Source organism: Barbatula barbatula, assembly GCF_947034865.1.
Source record: "Barbatula barbatula genome assembly, chromosome: 25".
Classification (NCBI taxonomy): Eukaryota; Metazoa; Chordata; class Actinopteri; order Cypriniformes; family Nemacheilidae; genus Barbatula; species Barbatula barbatula.
This window is the reverse complement of record NC_136788.1, coordinates 7934533-7962481: the sequence shown is the minus strand read 5'-3', so window position 1 is coordinate 7962481 and position 27949 is coordinate 7934533. Positions and strand designations below refer to the sequence as shown.

At 39.1% G+C, this 27949-nt stretch overlaps 1 protein-coding gene across 2 annotated transcripts in view; it reads right to left on the bottom strand.

Annotated features, from left to right (window-relative positions):
* scaper (S-phase cyclin A-associated protein in the ER) overlaps positions 1-22791 on the bottom strand; it is a 105301-nt gene extending 82510 nt beyond the window's left edge. The window contains exons 1-10 of one of the 2 annotated variants that reach the window (XM_079449834.1): positions 22493-22788; positions 13340-13457; positions 12823-12899; positions 11384-11581; positions 6021-6121; positions 5559-5675; positions 4023-4150; positions 3261-3496; positions 2162-2455; positions 35-202 (exon numbers count right to left, since the gene is read on the bottom strand). In XM_079449834.1, the coding sequence (XP_079305960.1) occupies positions 35-202; positions 2162-2455; positions 3261-3496; positions 4023-4150; positions 5559-5675; positions 6021-6121; positions 11384-11581; positions 12823-12899; positions 13340-13457; positions 22493-22666 (1611 nt within the window). In that variant the 5' untranslated portion in view covers positions 22667-22788. Of the gene's footprint in view, positions 1-34; positions 203-2161; positions 2456-3260; positions 3497-4022; positions 4151-5558; positions 5676-6020; positions 6122-11383; positions 11582-12822; positions 12900-13339; positions 13458-22492 lie in introns of both variants that reach the window. The other variant, XM_079449835.1, reaches the window with a different exon arrangement.
* Between the last annotated feature and the right edge of the window lie 5158 nt (positions 22792-27949).

Here is a 27949-nt window from a genome sequence, read left to right as displayed (position 1 = left end):
AGTCTAGACATTAAATACATCTCTATAAACATACAGAGAAATCGCTTTCGTTGTCCGTTTCCAGTTCGTTGTTCTCCGCTTGGATCTCCCGCGTCAGCTGTTCCTCCTCAGCGATGGCGCTCGCGATGGCCTCCTCGTTAGCTTTTTCCAGGCGGTCAGCCAGCTCTTCCTTCTTAGCTAAAACTTCAGCTATAGACTGGGGCTGACAACAGGAACAATAACACTCACGCTTAGTCACGAAAGTCAACAAGCCGTCAGAGGCATAAAATCCAGAGTTATCCACACCATGCCTTTGAGCAAAGCCCAGATAGAATAACTTCAAGTAAGTGTGATTAATTCAGCAATTCATCTGGAATTACGTTCAACTTTAATTTCAGGAATGCGAACGTTCAAAGCAATACATTTTCGTATTGCAAACAATTCACGAATGCAAAAAAATTTCAGAGGGATGAAATAAAAGTACAGGCACACGCCATGAACACCAATCACAAAATTCATGGGGATGCATATCAAAATCATGCAGTATGCAACCACAATAAAGACGAGGGCATGAGATGGCGAAGGTGTTCTTATTTGATGTTAAATGGTGCAGATACACATACAGCTCATCCACCTTTTCCACCACAACGTAGAATACTTTTACCACATATCATTAACTCATCCTCCTGTCCTTCCAAACCTGTAGGACTTCTTTCTTCTGCAATCCACAAAAGAAGATATTTTGAAGTATGTTGGTCACCATACAACATAGGCCGCCGTCTTCCAATGTATGAGCGCAAAACCACTGAGACATTTCTCAAAATATCTTCTTTTGTGTTCCACTGAAGAAAGAGTCACATTCAGGTTTTTTGAAGGGGGGGCGAAATGTCCTGTGTTTTTCAGCATAGAGCCAAGAATGGCACTAGCCCATCTAGTACGTCAAACTTTAGTTTTCAGGTAAATGTTTTCTTAAAACAGTAAAGGGTCAATGCTGATTTTAGGTTGATAACGAAAGGTTTATTAAAGGGCGCATTCTTCCTCATACATTCCTTCCACAGACGCACCTGTGGGTCTTCATGACCCATGATGACTGGTAAATTGCCAAAATATTTTGGAAAAACTATCCTTCCCATTGCCATCAGAGGCCACAGCACTTGACCTCTGCTTCCAGGACCTGACGAGTGAACAGTATGCCAAGTGCCAATTTCGAGTGGGCCGTGGGAGAAGATAGAGACAGCGGGAGCTGCAGGAGCTAGCGACAGACGTAATGAGAAGTGGATTTCTCTCATCGGGGCGCCTGTTGGTCTTACATCTGGAGTCTAAACAGAGCCGAGCTTATCTGACCCACCCAGAGAGATGGTGTCGGGACCTCGGAAGCAACGAATCTGGATCTTGACGCGCCAGTTGTGTGTCTGAGCATTTAAGATCAATCTTTACAGTCTTAGACTTTTGTAAGAGGAGCCATTGAGGAACACTAAGCACTTCTTGTCTTGATCTGTATGTGAACTGTCCCTTTAATTTTTTTTGATTATTTAGTCACCCTCATGACTTTTCAAACCTGTGTGACTTTCTATCTTCTGTAGAACACTACATATTTTGAAGAATGTTGGTCACCACACAAAAATGAACCACATTGACTTCCACTGTATGGACACATAGAAACATTTCTCAAAATATCTTCTTTTGTGTTTCACAGCTGGAAGAGTCACATAACTATTTTGCACGTCATGACGGTGAATAAACAATGACGGAACTTTTGTATTTGGATGAACGGTTCCTTTTATTGCTTAAAATTGTTTTAGATACCAATTAAATGCAATGACTTAATGACGGGTGAGGATTGTCTGTGGACAGGTTATGTAGATCGTAATCCGTCCTATCGAATTTCAAAAAGATTTGAAGTAAGATTTTGGGTGGAAAAAGAGCAATGAGTGGTATTTTGGAGGTCAACAGGAGGTCAAGGCCAATGACAGGCCATACGGACCTAACTGTTCTAATTGTCTAACTTGTACGAGAGACACCTGATAAGCTTAAAATGAACAATTGAGCAAATGTGGCGACTGGACTTGCATCAGATACTTGTTCACCCCCTTTTCACTAAGGGGGTGGCATAATCCTGCTTTTGGGATTGACTTTGTTTAGGCGGGAGACCTGACCCTGGCCTGTGTCTCTCAGCACTCACGGTGGAAAGTTCTGTGGGGTCCAGCATGCTCTCCAGTTTCACCACTGCCAGGGGAACGTGGATCACTGCTGCCGCTTCTTCCAGTGGTGCCGCGACCTTCCACTCCAACCCCTCCCTCCCCTGCTCCCCCTGGGCCTGCCCAGTCCCTGGCTCCTCCAGATGGAAAACCATCGGAGGATCAGGGCCTGGAGCAGAAACCAGTTTTGGGCTCTGGGACTGCGGAGTAGGAGGTGGCGTGTCCTCGGATGCCGTGTTGACGCTCTGCCGTGGCTCTTCGACATTTTCTGCGGGGGGCTGCGCATATACAGACATGAACAGGAACATGCGTGTCACGGTACTTCTTGCCGTTGCCAGATAAGAGAACGGCAGGAAAATGCACACAACAGAAAAAACTAAGCATGCTAATAACACAATTTCATGCATGTCACAACAAATACATAGCATAGCAAATAATTTACAATGAAATCGCATGCGTTCGAGTCGTATCTCAAATAAAACTTGATGCTATGGGCGTAGTGAAGACAGGAAGGCTCTTCCCAAGATTGGCCTTAACTATAATTCTTCTTAATATAAATATTAAGAATATTCTTTAAATAAAGACTTGATGTCATGTTAATGGTAGCACTGCTTTTGCATGGAAAGCAATCCCATAATACATTGAGACAACACAGATTTTTAATATTCAAAAATGTATACCACATTTAACTTGTTATTAAATAAACTAATATTTAGTTAAGCAAAGATTTGTGTGATTATATGACATCACATTCTTAGCAAAACTCGTTTTTTTTGTGAACTTTTTAATGAACTTGATCAAGCAAAATTGCATTATATTTTACAACCATAATTTCGGCTTTGTCGTCTTCTACAAATGTAATCTAGTATGTCATTTTGTCAACGTTTCATAAAAGCTTATTAGATCTCTATCAATCGGATACACATGTACAAAATCAATGCTTGTACACTTGATACTGCCCCGTCTGGACAGTGTATCTATAAACACACTGTGGCAAAACAAAAACAGATCTGATGACCCCGAGCCTTCATATCTTTGTCTGGTCGCTGAATAATTAATGCAGCGTTTGATTGACGTCAGTACCTCGATGACAGTGGTCTTCTCCAGGCTCTGCTCCTGGGGAAGAGGTTGCTCTTGTTCCCCCACCTCCTTAGGTTTCTCCTGAGGTGACAGATGATGCTGCTGGTTCTCCTTGTCGCTGTCGTCTTTAGAGCTCACTTGGGCCAGAACAGGGCTTACCTTGGCCACCATGGCAATGGAGCGTGGCCTCATCGAACGCCCGCGCTGAACTGTCTCCCAGCCCTCTGCGTCTTTCTTTGCTGTGGTAAAAATCAGACTGCATTAAGTATTATGAACAATACTTAATTTGAGAGGCTGTTAAATGGATAGGTCACTCAGAAATAAAATAGTTCAAAAAAATGTTTGGGGGTGAACTATCACTTTAATGTACTGTATATAGCACAAGCATTGTGGGATGCGTTATTCACAGAACACATCTTAAAATTTAAAACAACTAATTCACAATTGTGGGATGTTAACTCTTTCTAGAACATTGACAAGATTCATCATTTGTGACTCGATTCTGCAACACTGACAATTTTATCATTCAAGATATATGTTTTTGATGTTGTAAGGAGGAGCACTGTTACGCATCTCCTGAAAGAATACAGCATCTATGGATTTAAAACAAGCGAATACTCTTCTTTGCAGTTCAAAATGTTGATTTATTTATTTATTTAGACCTACGTCCAATTAAACGTTCATTAAAAAAAGAATGAAACTAGAATACAACTTCTCACACTGGTTTCTCAAATCCCACAAATGTATAAATATCAAAATGTTTACCTGGTTTTTCAGTGGGAATATTGCTTGTTTGACTGGGGACAGGAAGTGACTGGGAAGACTTGACCCGATCGGCCCAGCTGGGTCCAGTGTGGGAAAGACGTGCCACAGCCAGGGTGGGCGGGGGACCTCTGTTATAAAAACGAGAAAAACACATTAGCCCTCCATTCTGCGGGCAGCCGTCACCAGGCGCCTTCAGCAAGCCACACACTCAAGCTATGCACGACTGCAGAGGGCAGCCACAAACATCAGATGCTGAAATGGAAGTGCTCCTGCATCAGACCCTGGGCCCTACATTTTGATCGATATCCATTTCCTGCGGCGTCCAATTACGGCGTAATACAGACATGGATGCCCGTGCTTCAGCAGTCTTTAACCACACTTAGATCTGCACTCCCACAGTCTCAGGCGCAGGCCGGAGGAACAACCCGGTGAAAATCGCATTAAACAAAACGCTTAGGCCGTTGCAGATCGATTTCCCCCCTCCCGGCCTCTGCCAGACGGGCGTAGACTTTCCGGTCTCGGGCCAGGCCTCAGATATGTATCATATCTGCCATTGATTTCTCCATCTAAGCATTCGGTGGCATTTTAATCGCATTATCAATTGTCTTCCTTTCACACTATCAGTTAAAAAGAAGAGCGACTAATGGAGGGAGCCTCATATCAAGCTCTTCTAGCAGGAGCTGAGAGTAGCCACAGTTGGCCAACAGAGACGGCGGTGTCAATTAGCGAGAGGCAAGCGGGGATAATGGGTTGAGGCCAGACTGGCATACAGGCACCACAGCTCAAATTGCAAACAACAACAAATGATTCTGCCGACCCAAATGTCTTTAAATGCGCTTCGAGGGTGGGGATCAGCAGAAATGCTGAGATATTACAACCCACAATTGAATTCAATTCTGATTCTTTAAGTTTATTATATAGTTATTCCAAACCGTGATACATTGTGTCGTCTTTGAAAATATAGCAGCATCTATTGGCGAGGTTGAGCATTGCAACCAACGGCTCACTCCACCCCTACGTTTCAAAGCACTATGGTGGCTGACACAGAAGAAAGGTATTAAGCTTTCGCCTTTTTGCAAAAGGAGATAACGTATTACTCTTTAGAGCATTTTGGGGCTACTGTAGAAACAACATGGGGAATTCCATGTAAGGGGATCCGTGGTGTATAAAGATAGAAATAGCTCATTCTAAGGTAATAAAACATAACACTTCATTATGTAAGGTCTTTTCATACACACAGCTCATTTAATAGTAAATGAAAAAATGCTTAGAGATAGAAAAGATAGAAAGAGAAACACAATCCAACCGATTTGCTTGCCCTAATAGGATGAACTGCTTTATGAAATTAAAGGGATAGTTCAACCATAAATGAAATGTCTCTCAACGTATATTCATAAACACCCTCATGTCATTACAAACCTGCAGAACACAAAAGAAGATATTGTGCGTAAAACACTAAAGATAATATCTGAAGAAACGTGACAGATTTTGGGTGTGATGGATGCAACTACGATGGATGCAACTACATCGACCCACCCAAAGGTGAGTGCACGACGAACGCCAGGTGATGGAACGATCCGGTCGGATGATGGACTGGACATCACATGCCTTCCTGGTGACATTTTTCGAACTTCCCAAGCCAAAGACGTGGGCCTGTGGGAATGAGATGAAGCATTCCACCAACATCATCATCAAATCATAAATCAAATGCCTAAACGTCTGTAAAGATTAACAAATTATAACAGATAAACAAAGGAATATTTTCTGAAGCACATTGCAAGAACAGTAAATGGTCTTGAAGAGATGCATTCATCTTGATTCAAATGTCAGTTTGGCCTCAAGTATAAATATTGGAACAACACTTAAAAGCAGTTCAAAAATAGTGTTGTGGTCACAGGAAAACAGTCATTCTCCTCAAATTGTCATTTATCAGGTTGTCAAAGTCAAAGCTCAATGTACGTACATGTATGTGTTGATATGTGGTGCATGCATTATCACCTGTTTTGAGCATCTGTTTTTTCTAGCTTCTCCTGCAACTGGATCCAATCGATTAGAGCTTTGAAGTCTCTGACATAGTTATCCAACATCATCAGCACCTCCTAGGGGACAGAAAGTGTGATGTCAGTTTTGAAGGTTTAAAGGGATAGTTCACCCAATAATAAAAATGCTGTCAACATTTAATCACCCTCAACAAACCAATATGGAGCAATTTTAAACTTCTCTAATCTGTTTCTACAAAAGTCACGGCAAAGAAATTGCCACAAACAAACAAAGTGTCAACATCTTTCAACATGCCCCTCCCTCCCAAAGTGGAACACTGTTGGCCTTCACCTCATTGCTAAACTGTGACCCGAGAGGCCTAATCTGACCTGAAGAGTGGGGTAGATTAGCCCTCCCACCCTGACAGCTCTTTTGTGGCATGTCCGGAGAAACAATAAGACGGGTCCCAGAACACGCCCTTGGTAGAATGCAACGCAGTCTCTGATAAGCGGAATCCCGGACGAGTCCCCGATTCTTGTTCACACTGGAGGACACCTGTAAACCAACACCCTGTTGTCTTTGGTAAGGAATGGGCATCTGAGGCATAACTCACACACATCCACCCCCCATCCCCACTCCCACTGACCAACCGGAGAAGCACTCCATTCACAAAAACCAGAAGGGTACAGAAAGGAAAAGATGATGGTGAAAGAAAAGAAAAACAGCACTGACGCTCTTTCTCGCCTCAGTGGTCTTCCACAAGAGGTACGGCTGAAATTACCAATTAGCTTTGCAAAAGGGGGCTGGCAAATCTGATTGGGGCGGTAATCATTTCTAGTTACTGGCAAAGAATGTGCAGCGAATGATGAAATGTTCATTGTCTATCCGATACTCGATCTGGGAGTGCCGTGTGGACTCGGGGGAATCCCTTGGCTCCAGCAAAGACCCTAGAGCTAGAAAGTGCTGCCACAACACAGATTAGTACATAGCCCAGACCTACCACAGACTCTTAAGATTATAAGAAACTTGCTCAAGTCTAAATTGCCACAGGCCAATCTTGTCCAGCAGTCAATGCTATTATAGTTGACCGTTTTTGTTAATTGAAAACAAATCAAATATAAGCCCTGATGGTATTTAAAATATAATTTGAAATGTGAATTTTGAAAAATTGAAATGTTTCTTCAGCAATAACTTAGAAAGTTCAGCCACTGTAATTATTGTAATAATTACATAAATTAACAAAAGCAAAACTAAACCTGAAAATGTTTTAATTAAATAAACGACGTTAGTTAATAATGGAAATGTCAATTATTTAAACTTATACTAAACATAAATCTTAATATTTTTCTCATCAATAAACTGAAAAAAGCTGGGCCACTAAATTTTTTTATAAAATAAAATTAAAAATAAAAGCTAAACCAAATCCAAAACTGAAAAAAGAATAAAAATTACTAATAATAAAAACCATAAATATACATACATAAATAAACATATTAATAAAATGACAAATAACTCAAATAATAGCGTAAAAAATAGAGTAAATTCTGAGTAATTGCACGTAAAACAGACCTTCCCGAAAATTTACCTCCGGATTCAAATACTTTGCAAACGTTAGATTTGATAATAATATTTCTGTGTTAATGAATTCCAATCACTCGTAAACAGCACGCATGCACGCTCATTCACAATAAGCATAATCCACGCCTATGAATACCAGCTACGCAAATTACATATCTCGGAATGCTGGAATACTCTGGACTTCATCCTCTGGTTACATTATATTGCATAAATGCATAAGATGCTAATAGGGTATATGCTTACCAATAAATGAATCAATTAAACGGTGCATTTTTAACTAGCCAAAATAACAGCACCATGCACTCCTCTGAAAATGACCAGCTAGTTGCGCCTGAGAGTGTTTCGGAGGCACTGCGAGATGTGTTGGTTGTTGTGATTTAGAATATCCGCAACGGTTAGCCTACTTGTTAATAGTATCTTATTTGAAAGAATATTACTTTATATTTAAATGCAGTAACCATTAAAATTAACTTCTCTATTGTTGTGTATGATGGTTGGTCAATGTAGTGTTTGTCCCACCTCTTCTCCACTGTGATTGGATTGCCCATTATGAGGTAATCAACCAAATGATTTATAATTATTTTATTTATTTATTTATTTATTTATTTATGCATTCATGCTTTCCTATACTTTCTATTTTAACAATATACCATATACTCTTATCTATTAATTGTAAACTGACCCCACAAAATCTCTTTTGCAGACATCGCTTCTCTCTCACAAGCAAGGCACCATTTTAATGTAATACGATTATGATATCATATTGAATTATGAATGTATCGCTGTGTGTATCATATCGTGAGTTACTTTGCAAACAACAGTGTGTGTGAGTGAGTTCAGGTGTGTGCAGATCAGGACGAGGGTATGTGGTATGACTGATGCTCTGGACGAGGAGGGGGACATGTCGGCGGGGCCGTGAAACAGGCGTGTGTGTGATTGATGGGCGGTAATAGGGGAGTGGCAATCGGGAGGAGAGGTCCACGGTGCTTTTAGTTAATAGAGGAGTCAAGCCAGTGAAAGATGTGTCCAGCAGCTGGCCTAGTTAACAGCACCGGGGCATCGGCCCATAATGCAACAGCTGAGAGAGAACATGAGTGAGTGGTAGGAAACTTGTCTCTGACATATTTAGCATACACGCTTTGAAAAAAGACAGAAACCGAACGCACTCGGTCTAATTAGGACAATTTGGCAGATGCACGTTTACAAAAGCAGGTCTCGATAAAAGAACTCCTATGCTTTTAATGTAGCCTCACCAGGTCGCAGGTCAAACGAAAAACCGAAGACCCCCAAAACATTTTGATGCATTACATCTTCCACACTCGCTCATGCACACATTCACACAAGTGAAAAGAGAAGTCTTGTCTCCTCCATGGACTGACATAAATCATACTTGAGACGAGGGAGAACCCTGATAAGAACCAATTAGTCCTCCGGGCTGAGGGTTAAAGATGTGGGCGTTACTCGAATGTGAATAAATCAAGCAGTCAGACCAATCAAGCGTCTCACAGCAGCCGACGCTGACTGAACATACAAACTCGAAGACACAGGTGAGAATTGTGGGATGGACTACTTCAATTTCCTCTTTAGCTGTATAATGCATGTTTTTAAAGGGGTGGTTCAACGGTGTTAGTGCATCCTGGCTTCTTTACAATGTTAAATGTGCTGTACTCATGCTTAACATGGCCAACTGGTCAAAAATCAAACCTAAAGTGTATCAACAGTTACGCAGGTATAATGCGATGGTGTATCGTGTTCTCGTGCTGTAGTTCCGCCTCCTGCGCGCGTTCAAGAGGTCGCATGTTTTCGGAAATAATCGTACAGCTTTATATATCCGTTATAAATGTGATCAAACTAAATACTCTTCGGAGATACGAAGTATGCAACGCTACCCTATAGGTACTCAAGATTAATAAGATTGGAATAAAGTGCGTGTCATCTCTGCTTTAAGTGACACTGGCTAAAAGCATCTGCAAAAATGACTAAACAATGAATTCAGTTTCATTCTCCCTCATGGCATTTAAAACTTGTTTATTTATGACTGTGAAACACAAAAGAAGATACTTTGTGAAATGTCTCAGTGGTTTTGTGTCCGCACAATGGAAGTTAATGGGGGCCAGTGTTGTTCGGTTACCAACATTCTTCAAAATATCTTCTTTTGTGTTCTTAAGAAGAAAGTCATACAGGTTTGGAATGACATGAGCATGTGTAAATGACGACAGAATTGTCATTTTTAGCTGAACTGTCCCTTTAAATAATCTTTTAGCAGAACGTTTCACATCTAAACCAAAACCACTTTTTAATGGTCAAGATATGAGTTTCACCTTCATGGGCTGTAAAGTACCACACAAAACTGTGCTGGTAAAGCACAACCAAGCGATCAAAAAAAAAGTGCTGAATCACAGATTTATACATCCATATAAGAGCGTTTAGTATATGAACGTGTTTGTGTGTGTGTGTGTGTGTGTGTGTGTGTGTGTGTGTGTGTGTATGTGCGTGTATGGTCTGATGTAAGCTCCAGGGGATATTCTCCCACCGTAGGTCTGCGAGCTCTCAGATGCCAGCTAAAACTCTACACAAGAGCATGAATGCACACAAACAGACTCAAAGCAAAGAGCCAGGCACCGTTAACATACCCGCCGGACGTGGCAACACTGCGGCTGGATAACTTTCGCATTCACGCAGGCCGGCTGTCAACGAGGTAACCACAAGAGGGTCCGTTCGCTCGACGTGATCGGCTGGCTGAACCACGCTCGGGATAATTCTACATTACACGCCAATCAATAAATCAGAGACGGTAGTGTCAAACGCAAACCTGGGGTCCGTATACAGTCCGAGGCCATACCGGCCAGGGTAAACACAGTAAGTGCCCTGGTACGGGCTTTGCCAACGAAAGCTAACACAGTTCAAAAGAAAGTTTGCTGACATGGGTCCCAAGACCGAACCGGACACGAAAACACAGTTTATCGACTGTTGAAGTGGCAAACCGTTACAGGGTTCATCGTGTTATTTTTTGATTGAGTAATGGTCATAAAGGCTAAATTGTGGTGCATGTAATAAAAAGTGTTTGGGACGTCACCTAGGGTCCGTCCTCATACGGAATGAAATGGGGGGGTTTGTTTATACATGTCATCCATCTCCACTCCTTCTAGAAAGACCCGGGAGAGGCAGTGATAATTCTCTCACCAAACCTCTCTGACACAAACCAGAGAACAACAGGAATGTGAGGGGGGTCAGAGATTGATCATAATATTAAACCCTTGGTACCTCTAGTGGTACAAACGTGTAATTGCAGTACCAATATTTATTTATAATATATAATCGTTCATTAAAATTTGTCTTTGAGTTCAAGTATTTGTTAATAATGTATCATGTATTCATTTAAATTATTCTTTTTTTATAATTCTTTTTAAGAATAATTGACAAAAAATATATGCTGCATTGGAAAATGGATTGTGGGATGTTATATTCCATGAAGAGCACTCTGAACTATCCTGTACATTTAGTACAAGATATTGCCATTATATAATATCACTTTATTTTATTGTCATAATTTTTCATGCAATCAGAAAATAAACATGTGTGTACACCACAAATAACACAAGCTACTTTTTTTAAAAAGGCCTTCTGGAGATGCCAAGGTTAGCTTTCTTTGTGAGCCACTGCAATTTCATTAATTGAAAACAAATAATCATAAAAGTATATAACTTTTTTGTGTTTTTGGACTGTTTTTATTCACTTTTTCAGCAGTGATAAAAAGACGTGTGTATGTGTCATAATGTAAAGAGAGGGTTGCCACATCATACCTTGCACTCCACCACACTCTGATCAGATTCACATGTGACATAAATCTCATCCACAGCCCGTCGCAGGTTATCAAACAGAAAGGCCCAGTATCGTGCTCTCAGGTCCACTTTCCGTGGCTGTCTGGTTTTTATGGGACTCTTCTCAGCTCCTTTGTCTAATATCGACCCGGGTCCAGGTTTACAGTCTGGTGCTGTGTTCTGTTAAGAGCAAATACGGAATACATTTCAAGTGTTGAGATACCTTCAATGGAGAAAATAATCAGGATTTAAAGGGACAGTTCACACAAAAAAACGAATTCTTTCATCCTTTACTCACAAATCTGTATAAAGATCTTTGTTCTGGTGAACAGAGAGAAAGATAGTTGGACAAATGCTTGTTACCAAACACTTCTTGGCCACCATTGACTACCATAGTCAAAGAAATTACAATGGGAGTCAAAAGTGTCTCAGAACGGTTTGCTTTTCTACATTCTTCAAAATATCTTTTGTTGTGTTTTAAAAGGCAAATTTATAAGGCAATTTCACTTACTATGGTAGTCAACGGAGGCCAAGAACAGTTTGGTTACAATCATTCGCGCACAAATCTTTCTCGGTGTTCATCAGAACAAAGACATTTATACAAATTTAAAACAAGAGGTTGAGTAAATGATGACAGAACTGTCCCTTTAAGACTGATAGACAAATGACAAGAAATATTTGACATTTCAGGCAACCCCTTTTAAATTGAACATCTGCATTGATCATCAAAATGTGTTCAACTCTAATGTCACTTAGGAAAGAATGAACATGAGGTCAATTTAAAGGTCTTTGGCGCCCCCTACATTCAAACAAGAGTAACTGCTGTTTTATTGGATCATGCTAATTTTAAAAATACCATCACTGGTAAAATGCCAGATATACAGTATATAGATATTATAGACCAAGTTTATTAAGACCTGCTGTTTCTCCTTATTTTAACTGTCCAGGACTGAAAATGAAAAGAGTTCTATATCAACTCACACAATCTTGCATTGTTGCACAGCAGCTTTAAAGAAAATACCTTTTTATATACTTAGAATGATTAAATACAATTTCACTTTTTTCCTATACTGTTTTTGCATACATGTTATTTCACATGTTAATATACGTATATTAGCACCATTAAAGAAACGGTCTATAAGATTGGAATCTTGACCATTATATTCAATCACTATTCAAGCAGCATGAGTTACAGCTGGCATGATCCAATACCTCTCCGCTTATGCAACTTGTCATATTTTGCATCTGCCAATCTTTTATTTGCATTTGCACAATACAATTTTTCATTTCCGTTTTTCTGTCTTTTTGTGTGCTCCTGCTCAAAACCTTCCACCTTAAGCCAAAGGCACGCAATAACAACAAAGCAGTCTTAAAAAGACAATCCAAAAACAAATTATTTTCACGAACTGAGAAATTCCCACCTGTTTTTTGTTCCTGTGGACCCCGGAGTTGATTCGCTGAGCTTTTGCATTGATGTTAGTGTGATGTTTCGCTTTACCTGCATGTAAGATGACAGTAGAAAGACATTCATTTCACACATTTATTGGTATCATACCAAAATAAACGAAAATGAATGATGTCCCACTCTGGGACTTGAAAACACAACGTCTTGTTGGATACAAGATACAAAAGTGCCTTTCACTATTAGAACTGATCTTGGATCAGTATATTTAGCGTTCGTACATCGCCCACATTTGCTTTGCAAATGGATGTTCTAAAGAAATGTGTTACAAATGCATTTTAAGTGTCAGACTGATGGGTGGTGATTTACGTAGGATGTGTGACTGTTTATGACTGTGACAATGGACTTTTTTTTACCAATACATGATATAAAATTGATCTTTCAAGGTTCACTAATGATGTACTTATATTGGACCAGGGGTCGCCTATACATGCTTGTGCGGAATTGTGCAATTGTGAGTGTGTGTCAGATCTAACCCTCTTCCTCTTTGTTCTCCACCGGGACACTCCAGGCAATGAGGTTGCGAGCAGTCCGGCCTTCCTCAGCTACAATCTTCCTCACCTTGTCATGACTGTTGGACCGCTGGAAAGAGGCCTGAAGCAAAGAACAATAAACATAATTTTACCAAAACATAATAGAACGATAGTTAAAATAATTTTTTTTACAAATATTTGCAGGAAACGTTAAACATTATATTACACTAAAATACAGCAATTTCTTGTTATTTTTTTACTCATTTTATATTGCATTACTGCATTTTTATTTTTTGTTTAAAGGGTGCACAACAGTAGCTGACAACTAAGATAACGTCACATTTTATATAGACACAGTTATGTAAAATATTCTGTCAATAGATCGTCCAAAAGATTACACACTGGACCTTTAAATGCTAAACAATATCTCTCAGATAAATAAAACAAATTGGAGAATAAGAATTATACACATTTTTTAAATGCCAAACGGTTCAATTGCATCAATTTAACACATACGTGTAAAATAACGTGCCAAACCGATTAGGAGAACTAATGTGTATTTTGTAAATCAATGCTGTCTTTCTGAAGCCTTGTCTCTCCACATATTGTGGTTTTATTTTGCAAAAAACAAACCTAAATCAATATTATTTATCACGGTTTAGGTTTGTGCTTTGTACTTTTTAAACGTTTTAATAATGTGTTTTCAGAGTTTGTTTTCCCTTTCCTGAAAAGCAGCGAAATTGGACATCTAATAATAATAATAATAATATGAATTTATATAGCGCTTTTCAAGAACTCAAAGTCGCTTTACAAAAAAAAAAAAGGTTTCGGAAGGACAGCGCCGATATGATTTTCTTAGGGGTGATAATGGAACAGTTGAAAAACAGGACACAATGGATCTGCAATTTCACAGGATTGAATACAACTTTTGTTAAAAGAGACTATAATTAAAGTTAAAGTTAAAATTGGCAAACCAAACATGTTCATCTCAGAGCGTTTTGTAGTTTATTTAGCCAAAAATTACATTTACATTTAGGCATTTGGCAGACGCTTTGATCCAAAGCGACGTTGCATTATCCTATACATTTTACATAGGTATCTGCAATCCCCTCGGATCGAACCCACAACCTTGCGTTGTTAACACAATGCTCTTCCCACTGAGCTAATGAACAATTTTACTTATGAATTATGCAGAAAGCTTAACTTCAGCCAGATTCAAACTCACCCGAAACAGTTCACCCTAATTTATTAAATCATGTCTGTTAAAAACTTCAGCTGGCCGTCAATTGGAATATTAGAGCTGAAAAAACATCAACATGACACACTGACGGGCATCAGACACTTTACCAAAGACTTGAAGACTAAGAAATAAATAATTATTGTTATTTATATAAAAAATAACTGTTCTCTAACCCACATCTCAGACAATAACATGCATAATATACACAGAAGTATTTATGAGGAACCGGTTCAGAAGTACACGTTTCTGGAGCTCTATCTACTATGTAAACATTGAGAAATTCTCAAAGTATGATGAAACATTCATTTTCCAGTAGAAAAATGACACATTTTGACACAATTTGCTACATTTATCAAGCCCTTAGCAGATTCTGGCTCATATTTAAGGTTGTGTGTGTGAGATCTATAAGCATAAGCGGTTTTCTATACTTGCTGTAGCATTCACAGACAGATGTATTACTGAAGAGCTGGCTAATATCACTTTCACATATATGATATGTGTCTTTGAGAACTGATGCCTGGTTCGCATTCTTACAACATCGACATCAAGCCGAAAGTCAAACATAGATATGTTTGCTGCACTCGGTCAACACAATGATGCTTGATGATGTCATTGTGGAAAATTACATCACCAAGCCTTTCATAACAAACAATACATATATCCAGCAAGGGTATCGTGAAAGCAAATCATATGAACATTGTGTGATTTTCCATGAAGACTATCAGGATTGCACAGGATTGGTCATTTCCAACACCTATCTGTAATATAATGTCAGTAGCAATGCACCTGTCAATCATCTGTCAACTGATCGAAACTTCAAAGGAGGAGCAAGTTTGTTTTTTCAATCTAAACAATGTCCAGTGAAAAATTTGGTATAATTAGAACAGGAACAAGTATTAAGAATGTAAATCTTAGGGCTGTACATGTACAATATTGAAGAAGAATGGACACTATATGCATATACTTAAAATATAATGTGATGTGCAATATGCAATAAAACGCTTTAAGATTGAAAACTTTAATAATCTATCCACTGGATTAATATATACACAACTAACTGAAACACTTTTAAGACTAAATGTATGATGGTTATGAAATAAAGTCTATTATGTGTTTTTTTTGTGACTAATGATGACATCGGTTACTAAGTTTGTTTACAACCTCAAGTTCGTTTTATCAATGAGTTCCACAGCCATTTCTAAAATATTTGTTTAAATAAAATATGCTTCAATTTTATGTGACAGAATCTGTTGTTTCTCCAAAATGATATGAATAAAACATAATAATTGAATGAACTTTAAAACTAGAGCAAACATACTTAAAACTATTGTGATGTAGGCGGGTCTCGATTTTGTGGATCGAGAACTGATTGGATCAATGGAAATTGGGTGTTGCTAACAAACTAGAGATGATCAGAGAGAGAGCAGGGGTGTATTCCAGAAAGCTGGGTTAATTTACCATCAGATTAACCGTGAACTGTGGGTTGATTAACCCAAAACCTGTGTACTCGGGGTATGTCGGTTCCAAAACACCTGTGTCGAGTTAGTTTAATCGACCTACTGCTAATAACCCCGAGTTAATGCGCACGCACGGAGAACATATCAAGGCATTTTCAATGGAACGCCGAATTCAGGAGTCACCATGGAAACTAAGGGTGAAAAGTTACGTGCCGCGTACTTCTCCGAAGCGGAGTTAGAAGTTTTAATGTTTTTATGTTATGAGGAGTTCATTATAATGAAAAAAGCAATACAGCTGCATATGCGAGGGAGAGACACTTGGCTTGGCAAAAAATAACTGACAGAGTCAATGCGGAAGATTGTTTTTATAACATTGTAAATATGCTTGCATTTTGTTAATTTGCAAAGTTTAACAATTGTCTTTTTGAGCATGTGGCATGACTCGACAAGCATTTACTTTTCTCAACATCAGTTTCTTAAGAATACAGTGCAATGTATATTGACAAGAAATATATAGGCCTCTTGTTTTATAAGGTGTAATCCTTATGGAGCCAAAATAACTCTTTCCCAAGTCAAAATGAAACACAAAAACATTCTCCAAAAAGGTAATATTTTATTTTAACTGTTGTAAGATCAATGTCTTTAGTTACTTTTACAGTATTCTTCCTATATAGCTAATAGAAAGAAGGCTGAGGCCAGTCTAACTGGCGGGGGTCCACCTCCACCTCCTCTCACCCCATCTGAGGAGTTGGCTCTTTCACTATATAAAGGTCGCCCTGTGGTCGATGGGATTCCAGAGGGCACTTCGTCAGACTTTGCTACCTCCCACAACAACTCAAGTGACTTGGTACAATTTAGGTATACCATATTAGTACTTATGATTATTTAGTCATACGTTTGGACAAAACGATCATTACCTCTTGTCATTAGGAAGAAGGCTAAATGCTTCCCAAATGCAGTCATTGTTTCACTTGTGCATTATGCATACATATTCTATTTTACAGCATATGCTGTATATAGTAATCTGTTTTTTTGTTCTTGCATGTTCCTAATGCCTTTATTCAGTGTCTGTCATACTTTAGTAATTTACACATTGGGTATATTTTGTTTTTTTGCAGTTGCTGATGGACGCATTGTATTATTGGATCCACCTGAAACCGCACAGTCTGTCACAATTGTCAGTGATGCATTTTAAGAACCAGTTGCTTTTAGATCTTTCAGTTTGTCTGCCAGACAAAGTAACCTTGCATATTTCCACTCTAGGATGATGATGAAGAGACCACATCTGCTGTGACTGAATTAGAAAGTGCTAGGAGACCCACAGAGGTATGATGCAGATACTGGACAATGCATAGCTTTTTAGATTGAGTGAAGAATGTGTCATTTGTCCTCTGACAGAATCTAGCTGGGGATGTACATGCAGATGAGGGTCCATCTACCTCTACACATAATCTTAGCAGTGTAAGAACTTGTCCCTGGTTGTCCTTATTTACATAATGTTACTATGTGGCAGATTTTCTTCTTTAACCATCTTATTTACTTTGCCTTCCTAGTTGTCTGCAAAGGAGCTGTATAAGGTCCATCTATTAAGGCAAATTAAAAAAAACGGACATGGACCTTATACAGCTTCAGCTAGACGAGAAAACGCTGGCCATTAAAATTTTGTTCGGCGCCAAGCACTGACCCGCGGTTTGTCACGTTTGAGATGTGTGGTTTTAGTAGGTTTGCTAAATAAATTAACGACTCCCTAGAAAAACGATAGTGCTCCTGCAAATATTCGTTAGGATAAGAAAAGACATCGATACGTGGTCTTATCACCCTCTCACTGCGAAAAACCCCCCGTATAATCTGTGCCTCTACGTCCACAGGATCCTCATCAAAAGGGCAAGCCATACTCTGAAACCTCACTGAAACAAACTAACCCTGCAACATAACCTGCTCCGGAGCAGGTTACCCTCAGAGAGTCAGTTGCTATGGTTACTTACATAACCCAAAAGTTACCTCCGTTTTTGGAACCGAAAGCAGAGGTTATCCGTTTACTTACTCCTAAACTTACCCGGGTAAGTCACATAACCTGCTTTCTGGAATACACCCCTGATTTGTATCTTTTCAGCGACATGTTACTTGAGGGGAGGGCCAGAAACAAGTCCTCAATAGCCCCGCCCCCATTTCAGGGAGGTTTACTTTGTGGATAAAAACTATGAGGTCACATGTAAATAAAAATAGGAGCACAAATAAATGACTTTTTGCAAAAAACTAACCATGTCAATTAAGAATATTACATTTTGATTTCATGGTGACTTTAAAGTTTGGAAGTAAGCGGAGTTTAGTAACGAAATTGAGTGAAAAAAACATCTTGTGGGACTAGTCACAAAATGTATAATTATTAAAATGACTACTTTGCTACCTGAAATTGTTTTACAATCGAACCAAGTTTCAAATCGTTGAAACTCTTCATACACACGCATACATAATAAGTCACGTGTCAGTCTCTTTCCTTTCTGCATCAACCTAAAACTTAATAAACGCATAACCTTTTAACAGTATTAAAATCATTCAGTTATTGCAAACCCTGGTGATAGTTACAGTATCAATATTAACAATATTTGTATACATTGTGCAGCCCTACTATATCATTTTTCTCAGAAAATAAATGTATAATTCTGAAAAGCATGTAGCGTCGCCTCGATCCCACTTTTATGGTTTAACAAAGACCATGACATATTTAGCATACAGCCAATAATTCAGTTGTTCGTTGGCTATACGCCGCTTTTATGCAAACGCAAAGCTGTTTCATCTACCACATTCACTTACAGAGAGGAATATTTCATAATGCTCGATGGGTTTCACACGTAAACATACTCTATCGTATCCTATCCTCATCTGCCACAATTGCATGTCCTTAGGGTTAAAATACACAACTGACCTACTTAGCCAAATGATAGCAACCTTCAGCTTTACTCTCGGAAGACCAAGAATAAAGGCAGACAGGTTCAAAACAGACCAACAAATGATGGCGAGCCAAAAAAGACACTTCACTAAATTGACCTGTTGCCTGCCGGCGGGTGTTTGGACGGTAAATATTTACTCCAGAGTTCCTGGCTACCTTACAGCCTACAGCAAGTCTACATCCGTGACGTCTCTTAGGACACTTCCAGGGGGTTACTTGCAAGTCTGCATCCTACTTTGACCAATGTAAAAGTGAGATCTTAGTCCGGCCCTCCACACCTGGCTAAGAAATGCCAAGTTAATCACCTCATCTCCAAGAGGTCCATTGACACCTAACGTCACACATTTCCGATTTAACCAAGCAAGGACGCAGAGCTACAAAGAACTTCTTACATGCAGAATAACGTGAACCAATGCGAATGTTGGGTTTCGTGACTGCAAACCCATCTTAACACCTTAGCATGCAGAAACAGAGATGGGAACAGACGGTACGTACAGCGTAGAAGTAAAGTCTGTAAGCAGGTTCCTCGTCCATATCCGAAACTGACGTACTGCCCACTTGCTTAGGGCAGCATGTTACCCCCCCTCGCCGGCATCTCATTTCGACATCTGGAACAAAATATCCCCATGAGCATGCGTTGCTTTGGGCTTCTGCAAGCTCGGACAAACCGGACAAGAGAGAGAGAATACTGCCTAAGGAAGACCTGCAGTCAGGGTTTGCACTCAACGTCTGAGAGAATCTGCTGCTACGGTTTTGCAGTCTTGCTGGCGTAGTTGTGCCGTATAGCTTGGCTGAACAGTGGATGTATCTCTCTCTCTCTCTCTCCCTCTCTGTCTGTGCAGTCATGTGCACATGGCAGGCCGCCCACTTCACCAGCATGTGCTGGAGGCGGCAGGGCTGCGCGTGCCAGCGCATCTGCATCGGACGAGCAGCGGTCTCTGCGTCTGATTGAAGCTCAGCGGTGCATTACTCATACGGGTCGAGGATGTAAACAGAGATGGGCCAATGAGACGATCTGGCACAGAAGCCCTTGAGCACGATGGCTCTCGTGCAAAAACAAGGCGACATGAAGAACGTTTACCGGATTGAGGGTTCAGGTCAGTACATTAAACAAGTTTAGAATAATAATTGAAACTACAGCTTACTTGCTTACTGGCTGCAAGTTATTTATAAAACAAATAACTGCTTCCTTTAAATGACAACAACTCATTTTAAAATAGATGGCTGCTATGTTTACCTGTTCACAGCCATTTGTTTTGTATTTTGTGCATGCAGAGCTGTCTTTCTGCATACGTTTATGCTTTGTAGTGACGTATTAAATATATTTTTAATGTGACTTATCTTGAGAATTAAAATGCAATGAAAGCCATCATTGGTGCAGGCCTGAGAAAAGCAATTACTAAATTCCATAACTTCCAACTTGCAGTTCCCAGTACAACAAAAAGCACGCAAAAGAACAGATGTCAAAGTAATAGCAGATTTAAAGGGATAGTTAACCCAAAGAGGAACATTCTGTCATCATTTACTCACCCCCGTGTGATTTTAAGCCTGTGTGACCGTAGGAAGATATTTTAAAGAACATTGGTAACCGAACAACAACACTTACCCCATTGACTTTATAGGGACACAAAACCATTGAGACATTTCTCAAAATATCTTCTTTTGTGTTCCACAGAAGAGAGTCCAAAAGGTTTTGAACCACATATAGGGTAAATCAATAAAGACAGAATGTTTATTTTTAAGTGATCAGGACACAAGCAAAACAATAAAGGCTTTATAACCCATATAGAGAACAATTGGCAGTTCTGACTGAGAACTCCTTGGTTGTAGTTAAAGTCAAACAGGATGCATTTACCCATACATGCAACGAGAGAGCTCAACATTTCCATAGAAACGCAGCATTAAAAATGGTAACATGCTGTTTTGAAATATGACATCATGAAAAGAAAACTTCTTCACTAGACTATAAACTGGAATTAAATAAAGAAATATGACAAAACCATTTGATCTTTTTTTGGACAGCAACCTTCTACGGTTTTACGGTATCATGCTACTGTAAAACAAAGGTCATTTTTACTATTAACAAAATTATTACTATTAGATATTTTTTGTTAATTAAAGCATAAGCACATCACCAATAGACCTCTTCAGATGATGAAAACAACACTGGTTCAGAAGAATTTCTTGTTTTAGTCGCATAAACGTTTAAACAAAATACTAAAACACATACTAATAATCGATATTAAATGTTAAAGATTAAACCATTCATGATTTTTAAAAATACTAATTATAAATAAAAACTGAAACCGGAAGTGCTTCTGGACCAGTGTTTACATCTTGCAAAGTGGTCTATAGCATGCTGATATAAACAGATTATTAATTCCATGCACAGAAGCACGGAGTTTAATATCTGCTTTTTCTAGGTAAAATACATAAAAAAACTAAATGAAATCGGTACCATATCTACTTCGTCAGACAGAAAACATCGGAGTCATGCAGTTCTGCAAAAACCTCAAGATAGGTATTGAATCGATATTCCAGTCTCAATTATTTGGTATTGGTCAAAAAATCCTTCTGCAATCTCGGACATTAAAGGCCATTTTCCATTATAACATGCTATGTTTATACAGTACCTTATGTTGCAGTCCTTAGAAACATATCTAGATTGGGTTGCTGTAAAACTATGACTGGGTGTGTATTGAGACACAGTTCATCAACCTCAAACAACAACCTGATGATTTGAACTTAAATTCTCATGAAATATTATTACTATGTGTCTGACCACAACACAAACACCAACGCAAAAATAAACTTTGGTATAAACTCTAGACCATTTCTTTTTGCATTAAACGTAGAAAGCATTCATCACTTCGGCTTTAGATGACCACCGATATTAAAGCAGTCAATTTTACAGTAGAAATGATCTTAAAGGGACAGTTCACTCAAAAATGAAAATACCAAGTTGTTCCAAATCTGTATAAATGTCTTTGTTTTGCTCAACACAAAGGAAGATATTTGAAAGAATGTCCGTAGCCAAACAGTTCTCATCCCCCGTTCACTGTCATAGTAGGGAAAATGAATACTATGGGAGTCAATGGGGGATGAAATCTGTCTGACATTCTTTCAAATATCTTTCTTTGTGTTCAGCAGAACAAAGAAATGTGTACAGGGTTGTAACTATCTGAGGGCACGTAAATGATGACAGCATTTTCCTTTTTGGGTGAACTGTCCCTTTAAATGAGCCAAAAGAATCTCGAAACATCCACAGGAATTTTTGTAATGACCCCTTAAAACCCTGTTGTATTCGTTTTAATGACCGTCACTTTGGCATCAAGGCGGAAACTGTGGTTGCTATGGTGAATTTTGCGAGACAAACATTTAAACCCTCAAAGATGAGTGACATGCGTAAAACCGAATGCACTTTCTACCCAGACAACCTCTTGAAATCGCCTATGATGCCCCAAAATGCTGTTCGAGTAGACAGCTCACTGTGTTTTGTGACAGATCACCTTTAGGGCAATGTTGATGGGCGTATTCCTGCCTTTCCCTCCTCCGTGAGACGACCCGGAGCTGTTACTGCCCGATCTGTCTCTCCCGTCCCCGCTCTGAGCCGACCTCAGACCGAGCCGGTGCTGCTGACCCGCGCCGCGCCGGCGACCATCGTGGCGGCTGTCCTTCGACATGAGCTCGGTGTCAGACGAGACGCTTTCAGGGAAGGAGAACCCAGCAACCGAAAGGACGAGAAATTAAACGGGCCTCGTCTTCTTTTACGAGCATCGCTGGCGGAACAGAGAAGTGTAGCGCCACCAGCTGGGCTGGAGGACATGTGCAGATATCGAGAGGGGTGACGTTGCGTCTGCGTCCCTTTCGACACGAATTTAGGAATGAGTGTAAATCTTAATCTTTAAGTAAAATCAAATCGAAAGCTGAAAGAATATTATTTTAAATTGGTTGAAGCATTTGAGCTATTTGAAGACTCTGATGTTTAGTAAGTTAAATGTTATTTATTTTCTTTGTTTTATTTTCACTCTATATTGCCTCTGTTGTTTGTATTGTTCTTAATTTAGTATTTTTGTATGTACTCTGTTTTCCTTAGTACTTCTTATTTAATTAAAAAAAATTATTTAATTAAAATGAAATGCCTGTTTTTGTGTTTCCGAAGCATAAGGCTTGTTTGAGATGAGCAAAATCTGTCACCTATGGCAAGCCCTTTTGACATAAAATACGCCTGGCTGTACTAGTCATAATTTAGTTTTGACTAGTCAAAATTCCAATTCCAGATATCCCTTCTGTAATTTTGAGTCGTCGCAATTGGAATTAGTATATCTACAATGTGATTATTACTAGTCATAACAGGCAATGAAGATATCTACAATGTTATTCTGGCTATTCACAATATACATTTGAGATATCTACAATGCTGTTTTGACTAGTCATATTCTTCCATTGACTTCCATTGAAAAATATTTTCAGATATCTACAAATGTGTTTTGATTGGTATAAACTGCAATTAAAGATATCTATAATTCATTTTGTACTAGGCATAATTCCAATTAGAGATATCTTGAACTAATTTTTACTAGTGATAATTCAATTAGAGATATCTCTAACTGAGTTACCACCAGTAGAAATCATAATTAGAGATATCTGTAACTGGTCTTTGACTAGTCATAATCACATTTATCACAGGTATGCAGAGGTATTAGTAAAATATCGTAATGTTGGAGATTTGTGCTGTGGATTAAATAGTGTTTGCCTTTATTCCAAATGAACACATTTAAGATAAGCATCTGTATAGGCATCATGTCTGGTGCAACAATCTGATTAATTTGTAAATATTTAATTGCACTGGGACCCGTTTCAGAAAGCAGGGTAAGTGCAAACTCAGAGTAAGTTAACCCCAGAAAACGGGATACTCTGGGTTTTCAGTTTCAGAACGTGAGGTATATCAAACCCGTGACCGCGGGGTAAGTCAAGCCCGTTTCAGAAATCAAGGTATCTTCTACTTAGAGTGAGTAACCATAGTAACCTACTCTGTGAACCTAACCTGGTCAGGAGCAGGTTTTATTCCACTAACCCGAGGTTTGTTTCCATCTCCGCCCCTTTTAGAAGCGCGAGCGGTGTTGAACTTGCTGTTTGTTTTTTCAATCGTTTTCCTTAATCGCGCACAAGTTCGTAACACAGACATTAAATGTCCGTTTATTCAGTACCCGTAGATGAGGAAGATGCATTCATTTGGAGAGAGTTAAATTTACGTCGGTAGAGAATATATGGTGAAGCCCCGTTTGGATGTTTTATCATATCCGGAGGATTTTTTATTTGAGCGATACAGTTTTTCTTTACAGTCCATTAAATATATTCACAATCTGCTTCATCCTTACATCACAAACCTCTCTCGTGAATGCGCTCTTACATCTGAGCAGATTATTTTTTATGGTCACGTTTCTTTGCTAACGGAAGCTTTCTACATAACACCGGGGATGCAGAACACGTTAGCAAGGCAACTGTATGCAGAGCAGTAAGAAAAGTGTGAATCGCTCTCAAGCACTTTTTATACATTTGTGTTAAGCTTCCTGTGAGAGCCATCAAAGAAGAGTTTCATAGGATTGCAGGTGAATGGTGAACGCCTTTCTGAATAAGCTGATCAAATAAATGTGGTCTTGCTGCCACCTCTGGAAGTAGCTAATAATTCAAATACCCTTAAGGATTTCCCAATGTGATTGGGTGCACATGTAACCGGTCCCACTCGCGCGGTCTTCGTACCGACGTTGGCCCGAATGAGAGATGGGCGCTGTAACGATGAGCCGTAGAGCGTCTCTGTTGGTCGGGGAGTGCCGCTTACACACTGCACAGCTCTTCACTCCGTTACACAAAGCTGGAGCAGGGGCAAGCATGGCCAGTTTTCTGTCTTCTATAGCCACAGTGCTCGGTTCTCATATCCTCATAACTTTCAAAGCCAGTTTATTAAATATATCAAGCATTTCCCAGTCAGGCATCCTACAAGCAAGAGCATTTAAACTCACCGGACTGAAGGATGTTTTTATATTTTATTTTCAGCTGCTGCCATGTTCTTTTTATTGCAGAAGGATTGCACCTACATGACAAAAATCGAAGGTATATATGTGTTTATATATATATATATATATATATATATATATATGTATATCTTAAATGTAAATGTGTATATATACATATAATATATAGTGCCTGAACGGAACGCTTTTTGTCACGTGGCGTTGCCATGGTGAATCGTGTTATCTTCGCTCAATTGATGATGGCTTTTTAAAGCCGCGATGAACACGCGTAACCTTGAGTGAACTTACTCAGAGTGGATTGAACTGATTGAAACCAGCTGTTCTGAAACAGAAAACTCAGAGTAGCGATTATCTGAGTAAATCAACTCAGAGTTCATATTTTAACTCAGTGTTGCTTGAACCTCCTTATTGAAACGGGTCCCTGGACTCATCACTGAACACAACAGAACATCACCATCATTGATCTCTTATACAATACTCCCATCTTGTGTGTAACTACCTAAAGACACAACTTAACCTGCATTAACAATACATACTGTTTGCATAACGAAACATATTTATAAATGCCATTAACGAATTTTAAACTATGATTCACTTGTAATCTTCTTCAAAACAGTTATATATTTTGTATATATACAAAATAAATTACAACAAAACAAGCAGTTTGCTGATCTTTGTATTTATTGAACATTACACATTGTTTGGTCCGCTTTGTCACATGACTGCAATTAAAATCTCAGCGCTATGCAGACATGCATGTTGGACATCTTTTACCACATGAATGCATCCAAATATTATTTAATAATCACGTAAGAAGCATACTTCATTCGGTTCTTTTCTCTCCTTGACAAGTTACAAACGGTGTCTACTGTTGTTAGCCGTTAGCACTAGGTATAAGGAGGTGTAACCCTTATTTCAGTTAGATGGAAGGGTCTTTAATACATCCAACTGGAGAAAGCGTAACAGCTAACAAACCCATAGACATCCATTTTAAAAACTAGCCTGTTGTCTCCTTGCTGTGTTCCGATGAAGCTAAGGTGATAGCATTAGCCGTCGCGCTTTTGGCTTTGGCTCTGGTGTAGGGGAGGAGCTGAGGAGATTAAATCTCACGTCACACAACAGCAGATTCGACTAGGTGCAAGCACAATTCAGATATCTTAAAATATAATTGTGACTAGTCGAAACTGAATTCGAGATATCTTTAAATACTTTGCGTACGTGTGACGAGATAATTTTAGATATCTATGACATCATTACAGATATCTCAAATAGAGTTTTGACTAGTCAAAACATATTTACAGATATCTCGAATCAGATTTCTTACTAGCGCAATTATAATTGCAGATATCTCTAATTATCAATTTGACTAGTGAAATTATAATTATGACTCGTCGAAATACAATTGAAACTATCTAAAATATATTTTATGGATAGTCAAACCATAGGTTTATATGTCAAAACGGCTTGCCATATATAGTCTTCAAATGGGGGCGTTTCTTTCTCCAATAGAGGGTATGTACGTGTCGTCACTGTACCACGTGAGCGCGCCAGAGCGCACCCCCGTGAGGGGCAAAACATTTAGGCTACGTCCAAATACTACAAACTTGCGGCCACTTGAGAGCGCGTTCACGCGACGGGAAGTAAGCACACATGGATGTCCAATGTCTCAAGCGCACTTAATCGTCTTAAGTGCAGGGCCCATTACGGACACTAAACCCACACTATCTTAAATACCGCTTCCGAGTGTATCCCATCATGCATCACGTTGCCCGGGTCTCACGATGTTGTGGAACGCTTTGTTATACTATTTTTAAGGTTATCATTATGTTTAGCTAACTTGTGTTTTTCTTTCATTTTTGTTGAATTGGGTACAGCGATACAATACAAATAAAGCACTAAAATAAATCTACTTGACTATAATTCGATATTAGCCTACATATAATTTCGTAATGTGTAGCACATTTTATTGGTGAAAACTTCAGACTTATGTATTTTGTAAAACTGCTTTTTATCGCATAATGAGAAACACCACGTTTATTAATTTTTACGTGTGTCCCATCGGGTTAGAAATACTGCATGCTCACTTGGGATATTTACCGCCACTAGAACACTTGGGCCAAAAACAGGAAATACGTCATGAAAATGGTCAAGTGCAAAGACCACAAGTGGTCACAGTCGATCAAACGATATTATAGTAGGCTACATATTATATTTTCTGATGGTTTAGATAAAATCATGTAATTTTATCCGCTTTGCGTCGTGCCACCATGCCCTTAGCTGTTATATGCACTGTAACCCACTGTAATTTTACACATTCAATTAATGAGAAACATAATTTATGCAGTTAAAACTTAAAATATTAACAGTATGTATAGCGTGTTGCTAGTATGGTAAATTAGTCTAATATGTCTTTTTTCGACTTTTGGAACCTGACGTACCCTACCGCTAACCTTAAAGGGGTCATGTGGCACGAATGCTTGTTTTTCTGTGTCTTTGGTGTGTTATAAGTTGGTCATGCATGTGTTAGCCACGTAAAATTGCTAAAATATCAGCATCGGAACAAAAGATGCATTCTATCTAAAAGCGAACGCTCACCCAGACCTGCCTGAAACACCTTGTGTAACCACACCCCCACAAATCTACGTCAGTTCGTGGTATGATTTGACTAAGACCGCCCAAATGTAAACACAAGTAAGGTCGGGGTACTTGTCAATACAACTGCTTTGGAACCTGACGTTCCAAATATGGTAACATTTTTTAATTTCCGTCACACGCTTGCAGTATTCGACCAATGCACTGGTTAAGAGATGTTGTACTTAGATTCTAAATCATACACATCTTCTAGAGGTCTAGATGACATCTGACAGCAGACATCTCAGAGATATAGGGCAGCTGAGCAAACAGCATCTGCCAGATGTCTTGCACATGAAA